Below are 13,027 nucleotides of genomic sequence, written 5' to 3'. Positions count from 1 at the left end.
GTGACTTCCAGTGGCTGTCAGTTCGGACCCTGTGGTTCCCACCACGAGGAGCCGGGCGGTAGGTCCCGAGGGCCTGGAGCACACAGGATTCCTCTGAACCCCGATGTTACCCTCCTCCTTTAAGCTGGCTCAGATCAGTCTCTGTCCCTTGCAGCTTTGAGAACAAACCACACAATCTGAAGCCAAGGACATGGTTTTAATCTTTTGTAGGCCAGTTGGTTTAAACATCTTCTCTCATGGACCATTCCTCTTAAAAATGTCTACCAAAGGAATCTGAGTGACCTTGTGAGGAGCTGTTACGGGCACAGCTGGACGTCCCTTGGTGTCGAGAAAGGAGGTTCTTCTCTAGGTACTGAAGACACAGCAGGAGACAGGACCACAGATGCCCTTAGGCAGAACCTGCAATGTCACTTGCTCTTTATAACCAAGTTAACTCTGCAACCCCATCCCTTCCCTAGAAACAAACTTTTCTAACATGAAACTGGTGTCTTGAGTGGCTACTGGCTCAACATCTCTCCCAGCAACTGCCTCCCTTTCTAGAGTCCCTGAGCTCTGCCTTATTCTCCCTGGCCCCAGATACTTGCTCCTTGGAAGAAAAGCTATGACAAACCTGCTAAGCTGCTAAGTCACTTCAGTCGTGTCTGACTCTGTTCGACCCCTTAGACGGCAGCCCACCAGGCTCCCCTGTCCCTGGGATTCTCCAGGCAAGAACGCTGGAGTGGGTTGCCATTTCCTTCTCCAATGCATGAAAGTGAAAAGTGAAAGTGAAGTCACTCAGTCATATCCGACTCTTATTGACCCCATGGACTGCAGCCTACCAGGCTCCTCTGCCCATGGGATATTCCAGGCAAGAGTACTGGAGTGGGGTGCCATTGCCTTCTCCATGACAAACTTAGACAGAGTATTAAAAAAACAGAGACATTGCCAACAAAGATGTGTATAGTCAATGCTATGGTTTTTCTAGTAGTCATGTATAGATGTGAGAGTTGGGCCATAAAGAAGGCTGAGCGCCCAAAAAAATGATGCTTTTGAACTGTTGTGTTGGAGAAGACTCTTGAGAGTCTCTTGGACTGCAAGAAGATCAAACCAATCAATCCTAAAGGAAATCAACCCTGAATATTCACTGGAAGGACTAACATTGAAGCTGAAGCTCCAATACTTTGGCCACCTGAGGCAAAGAGCTGACTCACTGGAAAAGATCCTGATGCTGAGAAAGACTGAAGGCAGGAGAAGGGGGCAACAGAGGATGGCATCACTGACTCAATGGACATGAGTTTGATCAAACTCCTGGAGACAGTGAAGGACAGGGAAGCCTGGCGTGCTGCAGTTCATGTGGGTCGCAGAGAGTTGGACACATCTGAGTGACTGAAAAACAAGCAGATACTCCAAAGCTGGAGTTCTGGCCCCTGGACTGGACATGGTGACACAGAGAAGCCAGCAGAGAGCATCCCCATCACCCGTGCCAATCCAAGAGCCCAAGAGGATGGATGGGAGGTAAAACGGGGAAGAGGGGCCAAATGTGAGGTTTCACCTCCAATCTCTGAGTTCCGTTCAGAACAGCAGAGTTAACAGCCATGGTTGATCCCTGAGTTGCCTTTGTGGGGGGTGGGCATACATGTATCACCTTATTAATTCTCACGACATCCCCTGTCCCTCTCACCCAGACCAGGGCTCTGAATGATCCCTGTCCCCTTACCCTCATGTGTGTGTGCCCCGTGCAGCAGGTTTTCGAGGAAACGTATCCAAATAAGGAAAGAAATAGAAGCTTCAGTGGAGGGTATTTAATGTCTGAGGGAACTACATCCGGGGCAGAGCCGAGCCCATGCCAGGAGCTGGCCCCGGCCTGCCCCGGCCAAGGAGGGCCAATGGAAGTATCAGAGCATCTGCTCCCAGTGGTTTGGGAGCCCGGTGCGACCACCTGACTGGGCACCACCTGGCTTTCTGCAGCTCGGGCACAGGTGCTGTGGGAGCCGAGGGGGGAGCCCGTGAACCCTGGAGTAAGAAAATCTCTCACTGGAAATATGGGCCCCAGAGTCGGGGGAGGAGCTGGTCCGGCCATCAGAGGTGACAAGGGGCCTGTCCTCTTTCCTGTAACTGTGGATTCTGCAAGCACATACAGACGAATATGTGAGAAGGCACTGGGCCTCTCACGGAACCGGTCGGTGTTCTGCTGGAGACCCAGAAGGTGCCAGGGGTGAGGCTGAGTTCCCGTCACCATCCAAGGGGCTGCCTGGCTTAGCAGCCAGGGTCGCAGGGCTGTCACCCACCCAACAAGGACTCCAGATGCCATCCACTTCTCCCTCCAAGCACCCTCTCTGTCCTCAAGGCCTCGTTGGGTAGACCATGGACATTCCCAAGCCCCCACCTCTAGAGAGGCCCCGCCAGGGCAGGAGACAAAGCCCGTGTCCCACCCACTGGGAGCAGAGACCCCCAATCCTCAAAGATCTCCAGCATCTCTTAAATAAGTTTCTCCTTTCTGTTGTCTTCTTTTAATTATTTACCATCCAGCCTTTCCTTTATACAAATATAAAATATATTTATATAGATTTATATCCCATAGACTTCCGGGCCCGGCTCGGAGGAGCGGGCGGTGGCCCCGGCTACTTGCAGACGAACTGGTCCACGACCTGCGTGCACTTCTTGCAGCGGACGAAGCAGCACCAGTGGAACTTGCAGTGGCAGCGCTCGGTCCGCACGCTCTTGAACTGGTTGTAGCCGCGGCCGCAGCACATGAGCGCACAGCCGTCCAGGCCCTCGGACGTCTTGTTGCACAGGCGGCCCCGCGTGCCCAGCGAGCCCGTGCTCTCATCGCGCAGGCAGTAGTCCGGGCTGGGGTCCACGTACACCAGGTCCTCAGGGGTGGGCGGCTTGAAGCGGCTGTTGACTAGCTCCAGCTTTCCGCGGCGGGTGATGCGCATGGCGGCCGCGCTGTCGTACTTCTCCTTTAGCTGGTCCCCCACCTTGCGGAACTCGGCCAGCTGCAGCCAGCAGGTCTTGAGACTGCAGGACCCAGAGACGCCATGGCATTTGCAGGCCACGTCTGCCGTCTTGTACACAGCCTGCGGAGGGGAGAGAGAAGAGGATGAGAAGAACGTCCCAACAAGAGATGCCCAGAGGCCGGCTGGGGTTGCCACAGGGCGAGTGCAGGCGGGGGCTGGTGGGGTGGGCCTGTGCAGAGGCGCAGGTTCTCCAGCCGCGTCCAAAGGTCTCTCCTTAGCAGTAGCACATAGAAAACTGTGGGGAGGTGATGCCCACGTCTGATCTACTTCCAGAACGGCACTTGCCCTTTTGACTTTGCTGCTGTTTGGTCGCTCAGTCATATCCAACCCCATAGCCTGCAGCCTGCCAGGCTTCTCTGTCCATGGGGTTTCCCAGGCAAGAATACTGGAGTGGGCAGCCATTTCCTCCTCCAAGGGATCACCCCAACCCAGGGATGGAACTCGCGTCTTCTGCATCTCCTACATTGGCTGGCAGGGCCACCAGGGAAGTTCCTTTCTGTGTTATCCAACTCTTAATACTTAAAATGTGTCATAGTTACCAGCAGGGGAAGAAAAGAAGATATTTCTATCTTGATCAATGTCTCAAACAAATAAAAACCAACAAAATGAATCCAGCTTCTACCTAATACAGAGTCCAAGACAGAAAAAAAAGAATCAGCTGTACCAGGAGCCTACAACAGAGACCCTGTCTGGCCACCGATCCTGCCAAGTCCCCCAGGAATTAAACGCTCCCCTTTTCTGGGTTAAGTGGGTCATTAGCTCTGCAGAGCCGTCAGGCACCTCCCCATAAACCACAGCACACTTGTGACAAGACACCCCCTGGGAGTGGCTGCGATGGGGAGAAGTGGGGCGGGCCCTCTGCCACGGGACAATGGATCGGGGGAGGGCGATGCTGGGAAAACAAACCCACCCAGAAGTCACTGAACCACAGCAGCGGGAGGAGACTGAACGTGGGCTACCCCAGACCCAAAGGGAAAAGCAGGAGCGGACCAGAAGCTGCTCACAAAGTGCTTTTCAGCGAAAGCATACGGACGCATTGTGTCCAGCGGCCCTGGCAGCCGTCCCAGAAGTGCAGATGGTGGGATAAAGATGCAGGTCCGCCGCCCAACATTTTCTTCTGCCACGGCTATTGTCACCGATGCAGGCAGGACTCATTTGTCAAGGGCTCCTCTCAGCTTTCTTTTCAAGGGTCCCCAGATTGTGTCTTTATTCGGCAGGAACCACTGCAGGTGCAAGCAAGAGCTTCCGCACCATCAGCTCATATTACGACTGCCTGGACTCCTCCCGATGTTTTTCTGGTGCAGGACTACCCCCACTGTCTTAGGGTGGAGACACTGAGGACCACCCAGGAGGGAGTACACCCCAACCTTGGAGCTTAAAAAGGGTTTAGGATGGAGAAGGCGGGCAGGCCCCTCCCCGAGCACTTGGCTGGTGGCTTGAAGGCAGAAGTGACCCCCCATTCCTACAGACACTTCAAAGACAGCGCCTGCAGTCACCCTCTGGCTCCAATCATTCCCTGGAAATGGTCCTCGGTTTGGAGAGGGACTTCCAGCACCCGGCGCTGTTAGGACTAGGAGGAAACATTAAGGGCCTAAAGCTGTGTACCTGCCCTAAGTGAGTGGGGGAGAAGGCAGGATAGCATCTATCTCCGCGGGGAGCAAACACTCAGGGGGATTTGGGGAAAGAGAGTCAGGAAGGCTCCAGGGGAGGGACAGGAATTTCAGTAAAACAAATCTAGAAGGGAGGGCGCCACTGAGCCCCGCTATTAACACGTTCATTCTCCTTCCTCTAGGAAGAAAGACATCACAGAGACAGTAATGCCTGTATTTTACATATTTCACTGTTGCTCATATATAGACACGCCTCTTGCAAGAGAAGGGGGAGGGGATTTTTGGCCTTCCTGGTAACTGAAAAAGCAATAGCATGTTTTTAAGCTTTTCTTAGTGCTCTATCTTGCCCCCAGCAGAGCCCCCCTCTTCCACATGTAACAGTGTGGCTGAGCTCAGTTACTGGCAGGATGTCACAGGATGGGGCAGTTTTCATCTAGAAAATGCTCAGAGGCCCTGCAGGGACAAGGCGGTATCAACCCACTGCTCTGGCCTTCAGTATGTAAAATGGGGTTTGGAGGTTCTCAAAGGCAAGAGAAATTTCTCACAGTGTCCCTGAGGTTTACATTGCACCAAGATCTCAGATCCTAGATAGCCTACTTTAAAAAAAAAAAAAAAAAATCCAGTTGTAAAATAGCAGTCCAGGGACTTCCCCATCCCTGCTAGTACTCAGTCCTTCCTGAGGAAGGTTCTGTGTAGGTGTGAGGACGTGGGAGGTGATGGATGGAGGAGGCCTGCTCCTTGGAGGTGGGATGAGAACTCGAGAGAGACAGAAGTTCCCCACCTGGAGCAGATGGAGGCCAGTGAGAGATAAAGTGTTGTGAAAAGGTATGGAGCCTACAGGATGGGGGCCCAAAGACGGAGAGCAGACGGAGGAAGCCGGGGAGGGTGTGGGAAGGGCAGATGGAAGGCGCAGCAGAGATAAGGGCTGGAAAAAGCAAACAAACAATTAAGGGTGATGAAATGAGCAGCCAGCAGAAGTGAGGTCAAGATTCGACAGACAAGACCGGATGAGGGTAGATGCCTGGTCCCCTCTGCCTCTGCAACAGAGTCAGAGAAGGAAAACCTTCCTCCCTGTGACCTCTTGCTAGGAGGCCCAGGGGAGTTTCCTCTGTCACGTGCGCCCACTCGCTAAAGAGAAGAGCAGAGGGCCCAGGGCCCCCTGGTCCTTGGGAGCTGCAGCTGAGATGGCGAGGAACGGGAAGCACGTCTGAAAGGCTCCACTGCCCTCCAGACACAGATACCACGGAGCACAGGGGATGCGAAGACAGTGGAAGGCAACTGGGCTTCTTTGGTGTCTCAGACAGAAAAGAATCTATTTGCAATGCAGGAGACCAGGGTTCGATCCCTGGGTTGGGCAGATCCCCTAGAGAAAGGATTAGCAACCCACTCCAGTGTTCTTGCCTGGAGAATCCCATGGACAGAGGAGCCTGGTGGGCCCACGGGGTCGCAAAGTCAGACACGACTGAGCAACTAGCACAACACCTGCAGGTGGTATTTACTGGGATCCTGAAAAATGGGTAGAATTTGGGCATTTAGGAGACAAGGTGAAACCTTAACCTTTTTTTTTGTTTGTTTCTTTTTATCAACCAGGTTAGATGCCCAAAGACTGGCAAACAGAGAGGAGGTGGAGCAGATGGAAGAAGCTTCACAAACGGCTGGCGGAGCCGAACAGCACTGGTCTCTGAGCCCAGGTTCACAGGCCAGAGCTGCGGCCTGGACTCCTGACTCACCACAGATGGGCACCCACGCCTGGCTAGACAGCACTCTGAACACGGACTCTGCAGAGATGATGCTGGGCAATGACCAAGTCTAATCCCGATGTCAGATAGTGATGGTGCTAAGTGTACACGCGGGTCCTGCATCCTACCAAGACCAGGGACCCCAAGTCACATGAGAGGTGGTTCCAGTCCCTCTGTTTGACATGTGCTCCTATGAAACATGAGTTAATTTTTTTTTTAATTTAACATAGAAACACTTTTTAAGAAGTATATCCATATCCTATTATTGAATCACCAGTGAACCAACATTAAATTTCTGAATTTATTTCTCCTCCAGAAACTGCTGTTCCTGTTTTTTTTTCCACTGGCTCATCTTTGGTCTCGTGAAGAACCTTGCCAGGCCCCGAACCTGGGTTTGACATGGACCTGGGTGTGGACAGCTCTCCCGGAGCAAGGTCTGTGTGCTTTCCTGAGAGGTCAGGGAGCAGAAGGGTCTCCTGCCACCCAGCACTCGGGCCTCACACCTCTCTCCAGGGGGACCTGGATGCACAGTGGACACCTGACCAGCAAAAGACAGAGCTTCCAGCTGAGCAAGCCCTCTAGCCCCGACAGAGCAGACCCTGCCCGGGAAAGAGGAGCAAGCCGTGTGCCCGGAGGCTGGGGGCTCCCTGAGCAGGTACAGCGGATGGGCACAGAGCTCTCCAGCAGCCGTTCAGGAAGCCTAGCGACCTGGGGCGCTCTGCACATACGATAAAGCCAGCTTCCCGAAACCTACGTGTTACTTCCCACTGAAATTGAGGCTCAGAAGCCCTTGAGTCTTATATGAGATTGATGAGCCTGGGCCTTCAAAGGGTGGCCACCTTCTGCACTTACACTCAGGTTAAAGCACACGCACAGGCAAGAATCTCAGTGGTCAGACTCATCTCTTCCTGGACCAGCCGGCAGCGGGCAGCACAGCCCAGGTACAGCCGATGGTGTAGGTGTGTGTGGGGTGGGTAGGGTCCTCCGTCTGGGTGTGTATGGGCTTGGGGGGTCTACAGTTTGGGTGCTTGTGGGGAGGGGGATTACATGGTCACTGCATATGTCCCGGTGGCCAGCAAGCCGCCCAGGTGCACAGGGGGCAGAGCCCACCCTCCAGGTATGCGTGTGGCGGGGATCGCTTACCCTCCGGCCTGCCTCATTGTTCTGCAGGTTCATGAGCACGCGGCCCTGTTCCTCTGAGCCCTTGGCGAAGTTCTTCTCCCTTTCGCGGGCGTCCACGAACTCCTTGGCGAAGCGGTAGCCGTAGTCCACGTTGTCGCCGCAGCCGCCCCACAGCCAGTCCCGGGGCAGGTCCTTGGGCCGTGCGGCCCGGCTGCAGCCGCAGGTGGACAGCTCGCCCTCACGGCAGGCACGGCTGATGGCATTCACCACCCCAGCCGCGCTCACGGCGTAGGTGAAGGCTGTCTCCCGGCTCCCTGCGGACAGAGGGGCAGACAGACAAGGGGAGAGGTGAGGCCCTCCCCCACACACACACCCCCCACCACCCTGGCCCACACCGGGAACAGGGCATCTCCCACTGCCGAGGCTCCAGGGTTAGAAAGAACCTGGACCAAGAACCCAAGTTTCCCTTCAGCCCCAGCCAGCACCTCATCCCATCTGGATAACTTTACGCACTGGCACCTTCCTATCAGGCGGGCCTGAATGGACCAGACAGTGGAATTAACATGTTTGTGGACCAGCTGGAAGGAGACTGAGTAGGGATCATGGGACCTGGAGTGCGACTCCAACCTGGCATTCATCTCTCCCTCACAGACCTGCTTCTCACCCTCCACGAGTCACACATCTGTCTGTCTGTGGTTGCATCACCTAGGTAAACTCACACATCTGTGTACAGCTGCATCCCCTAGCTAAACAGCAGCCAAGACCAGGAGTAGAAGTGAGCCAGGATCACAACGACCAGAATCATCCCAGCAGCTTCCCTCTGTCTCCAAGGTCCCCACTGCCTCCAACCCAACAGCGCTGGGGCACAGACGCTCGGCACAGTCTCTCTAAATGTCCAGATCATTTCCTGTAAAGAATCCATGGCTACAGCGAGCCACTTAAAGGGCCGTACGTAGGATGTATGCTCTACTTCAATAAAAATGCTTATAAAAATAATACTTGGCCAACAGAGACATGCAAATCAAAACCACAGGACATCCCTTCACACCCGCGAGGAAGGCTGTCATCCAAAAGGCAACTAGTGACAAGTTGACGAGGACATGGAAAAACTGGAACCCTCATGTGCTGCTGGTGGGAACATTTGATGGTGCAGCTGCTTTGGAGAACAGTCTGGCAGCTCCTCAAAAGGTTAAACACAGAATTACCATGTGACCCAGCAACCCCAACACCTAAGACTATAACCAAGGTAAACGGAAACATGTGTGCACAGAAAAACCTCTACCTGAATCTTCATCACAGCATTATTGATATCATCTAAAAAGGTGGAAACAACCTATAATGGCCATCAATGACACAGACGAATGGGTAAACAGAAGGTTGTACGTGCAGTGAAATAGTATTCAGCCATAAAAAGTACTGAGGTGTTGGGGACAGGCTACAGCATGGATGAACCTTGAGGTATTAACAGGAAGTGAGCACTTCACATTTGGTATCCTGCATTGGACAGACACAAAAGGCTACATATTGTATGGCCCCATTTATATGAAATGTCCACAGTATGAACTTTCATACAGACAGAAAGATGAGTGTTGTCTGGGGTTTGGGGAGGAGGGAGAAGACATGGAGCACGCCCACGAACAGGAGCTCGGTGTCTCCATAGGGCTGTAACAACATCCTGGCTGGCTGTACAGCCTGCTGAATATACACTGAACTGTACACTTTAAAATGCTGTGTTGTATGGAATGTGCATTATATTCAGTAAAATCATTATGAGAAATAATAAATCATACTCGTATGGACCCAGACATGGAAACAGGGAAGGTGTTCTTAGCAAGGAACTGAGATTCAGTCCTGATTTCCGTGAGGAAACTGGGCAGAATCTTCTTTTTGAAAATTAAATAAAATTTTCAACTTTTTAAAAATTAAAAAAAATTAAAAAATTTTAAACATTAAAAAAATTAACATTTTTGAAAATTAAAAAAAATTTTTTTCTTCTTTTTGGCTGCACTGCATTGCACGCAGGATCTTAGTTCCCTGACCAGGGATCAAACCTGTGCCCCCTGCAGTGGAAGCGTGAAGCCCTAACCACTGGATCACCAAGGAAGTCCTTTTTAAAAAAAAATTTTTTTTAATTGGGCAGACTCTTCTGCTCCCCATGTCCCCCTCTTCTGAGCCTCCAGGGTCAAAGATGGCCATCCCATAACCTTGTCTTGGCAGGTGGTGAGGCAGGCGGTCTGAAGTCACTGCTACGTCCAGTGTGATCTCCCACCTGGCCCTACTTCTGGATGGTCAGGCAGGACACAGTGAAGTTTGCCACCAGAACACACGGGGCACATCAGTTTTGCTCCTTTAAGCAGGGGCCGACTTCTGGTCAGATATGGAGTAGAACAGCACCAGGAAAGCCAGGTGATACAGGAAGCCACACGGGGACCAGTGGTTGGGACTGACATTTGAGCCCCTGTGAACTTCGGCCAGAGTCAGGATCTATGGGTCTAGGGAATCAGACTGTGTCAGCACCCAGGATGGTAAGATGGCAAAGAACTCTTTGGGAGGAGGGGGCCTGGATCCCCCTTTGAGGGAGTCATGTCTGAGAAATCTTCTTATAACAGGCCTTGACACCCTACCTGGCATCCCAGGACAGATACCATCTGAAGCTGGACCAGACCTACACTCTGTCTGTCGGGAGCATTGCTTTTACAACCTGCCTTGGAGAATCGGGGCCTTCCCTGATTGAGATGGTAAAGAATCTGTCTGCAATGCAGGAGACCTGGGTTTGATCCCTGGGTCTGATCCCTGGATCGGGAAGATCCCCTAGAAAATGGAACGGCAACCCACTCCAGTATTCTTGCCTGGAGAATCCCCTGGTCAGAGGAGCCTGGCAGGCTATAGACCATGGGGTCACAAAGAGTTTGGATACGACTGAGCATCTAGCACTAACACTTGGAGAATCATGTTGGGTTCCCAAGGCCACCCAGTCTGTCTGTGTTAAATGACACTAATCACCAGAATGTTCTTTCCCAGAACAAGCTGAAAGATGACTTCCTATCACTTCCCTCTGCTGGAGCTAATCCCTCCTCCATCTGACAGCCCTTCAGTATTTGAAAACAACGAATATGCTTTTTATGTTTTCTCTTTTCCAAGTTACATATGTCTGATTTCCTTTTTTTTTTAGTAAACACACTTTGCAGAGCTGAGTCACCCTTCTCAGAACTGCCTTTAAAAACAATGTTTCTGCAGCTGAGCGTTTACTGCAGACACCAGGGCTCTGAGGGTCCCAGCCCACCATGTAGCTGGTGAATCACCCTCTGGTGAATCCACCTGGCATCTCTTCCAATCTCTCTGCCTCCTTTGTTTTGGAGCATCACTGGGCCTGGAATGCAGGCAACCCCGCCCTACTGGGGCAGCACGAGAGTCTCAGGGGAGCCTCGGAACGGACCTCGTGCTGCTCTCAGCGAGCAGGTAACTGGGGACTTTGGAGGGGAGGAGCAGTGTGGGGACATCTCTGTGTGTGTGCGTAGTTGCTCAGGTGTGTCTGACTTTTTTCGACCTGTGTGGACCGTAGCCCACCAGGCTCCTCTGTCCACGGGATTCTCCTGGTTCTCCTGCACTGCAGGCAGATTCTTTACCATCTGAGACACCAAGGAAGCCCATGTGGGAAACAATTCAGAGGATAAAGGCTGATAAACCAGCGGCCATGGAACTCCTGAGACATGGTGCATCTCCACCCAACAGGGAGACAGCAGGACAACATCACGCCCTCTGTCCCACAGCTGCCCAGCCACCCGGTAGGTGCCTCCAGGTAAGGGGCCTGGTGCCCTCTGGGGCGCTCTGCTGCCCTCTGGTGGTGGATGCTTGCAGTGGCTCTAAGGGGAGGTTCCGCAACAGTCATAGGGAGAGGGCCCATGAGAACCCAGCCTCCGCCCACCTTCCCAGGCAGCACAAGCCTGCAGGCAAGGTGCAGAAAGGGACAGTGACAACAAGGACAACAGCAGGGTTCCGTTTGTGACAGAACAGGGCACAGAGACTGGTGTCCGCTTTCACTGGTGAAAGCGTGCGTGCTAAATCACTCACTTGTGTCCAACTCTTTGCGACCCCCTGGACTGCAGCCCGCCGGGCTCCTCTGTCAGTGGGCTTCTCCAGGCAAGAATGCTGGAGTGGGTAGCCATTCCCTTCTCCAGGTATCTTCCCGACCCAGGGACCAAACTTATGTCTTTTGCGTCTCCGGCACTGGCAGGCGGGTTCTTTATCACTAGTACCACCTGGGAAGCCCTCCCCACGCAAACTGGCACACTCCACGGAGACTGTGGTCCCGACACACCTTCGTCTCTAAAGCAAAGCCTCACTTTTTTGGTCTTCACGTGACGTGACAAAACTACATGAACTGAACAGAATCTGGCCAATGTTAGGCATTCACTTGGTCCCAAAGAAACACTAGTTCCCTGGCAGTGACTACGGGGTGCCACTCTCTATACCTTTTGCGAGGAAGACAAATTGATGTGGGGGCGTAATTCTTGAGGTATGAGCCTACTGTGTTCCCCTCTCTGCCGGCTGAGAATTAAAGCCACCTTCCTATTTCCTCCAAACTCTTTCTCCGTATTTTTTATACAGCTTTGGTAGGCAGACAAAGCCAAGATTTTGGCCTACAACATACCTGGGCCATTCTAGTTTCCTCACCTGAGATACAGTGGGCAGGGAGAACGGCTGACCCAGATACCCACCAGGAAGAAATGACTATTTGAGAAGAACTGATAAAGAGTGCCTTGGACTGCAAGGAGATCAAACCAACCACTCAATCCTAACAGACCTCAGCTCTGAATATTCATTGGAAGGACTGATGCAGAAGCTGATGGCATCACTGGCTCAATGAACATGAGTTTGAGCAAACTCCAGGAGATAGTGAAGGACAGAGAAGCCTGGTGTGCTGCAATCGATGGGGTCACAAAGAGTCGGACACGACGGAGTGACTGAACAAGGATAAACTATGAATGAACCCCGCCTGACCCCCAGGTCCATTCTTTTGGGAAAGTTGCCCAGTGGGAGGGTTACAGGAACTCATGAGCATTCCTTTCACAGATGTCAAGCTGATATTCAAAAGAGAAGCAAGGTTCCAAGTGTGCTTCCCCAACCTCACTTTCTCCATGTGGGCCAGGTAGGACTCGACAACAGAGGCAGAGAAGCCTGAGCTGCTCTGCCCACTGCCTGCCAGAAACGCAGCCGAGGGGGACTCCAGAATGTCGCCTTTAGGGGGAAGCTGTTCTGGGAGAATGTGAGCTGGGACCTGAGGCTCTAACACCTTTCTTTTATGGCCCTGGGGATAAGAGCCAGTAGAATAGGGCCGGATTTCTCAATTTCTTGCCAGGGAGGGGAGGACTGCATTTCAAAAGGACCTAAAACAATTAGACCCCAGATCACACCTCCATCTAAGCAATGGGGCAGCCAAAGAATCTTGGGCCAGGAGCTGGAGAGGGAAATGTGGGAATCCAGGTGGGGGGGAGGCTGAGGGCTTCAGGGAGTGGCGGGTGGGCGCCCATCTTCCTCCTTCAGTCTGCCCATCCCC

At 52.7% G+C, this 13,027-nt stretch overlaps 1 protein-coding gene across 3 annotated transcripts in view; it reads right to left on the bottom strand.

The window, feature by feature from the left end:
- Window positions 1-177: 177 nt before the first annotated feature.
- WNT5B (Wnt family member 5B) overlaps window positions 178-13,027 on the bottom strand; it is an 81,641-nt gene continuing 68,791 nt past the window's right edge. For 2 of the 3 annotated variants that reach the window (XM_024991524.2, XM_059886227.1), the window contains exons 4-5: window positions 7,492-7,784; window positions 178-3,059 (exon numbers count right to left, since the gene is read on the bottom strand). In XM_024991524.2, coding sequence (XP_024847292.1) covers window positions 2,601-3,059; window positions 7,492-7,784 — 752 coding nt within the window. In that variant the 3' untranslated portion in view covers window positions 178-2,600. The remainder of the gene's footprint in view (window positions 3,060-7,491; window positions 7,785-13,027) is intronic. The other variant, NM_001205628.1, reaches the window with a different exon arrangement.

Source organism: Bos taurus, chromosome 5 (genome assembly GCF_002263795.3).
Source record: "Bos taurus isolate L1 Dominette 01449 registration number 42190680 breed Hereford chromosome 5, ARS-UCD2.0, whole genome shotgun sequence".
Lineage (NCBI taxonomy): Eukaryota > Metazoa > Chordata > Mammalia > Artiodactyla > Bovidae > Bos > Bos taurus.
This window is presented reverse-complemented; position numbering and strand designations above follow the sequence as displayed.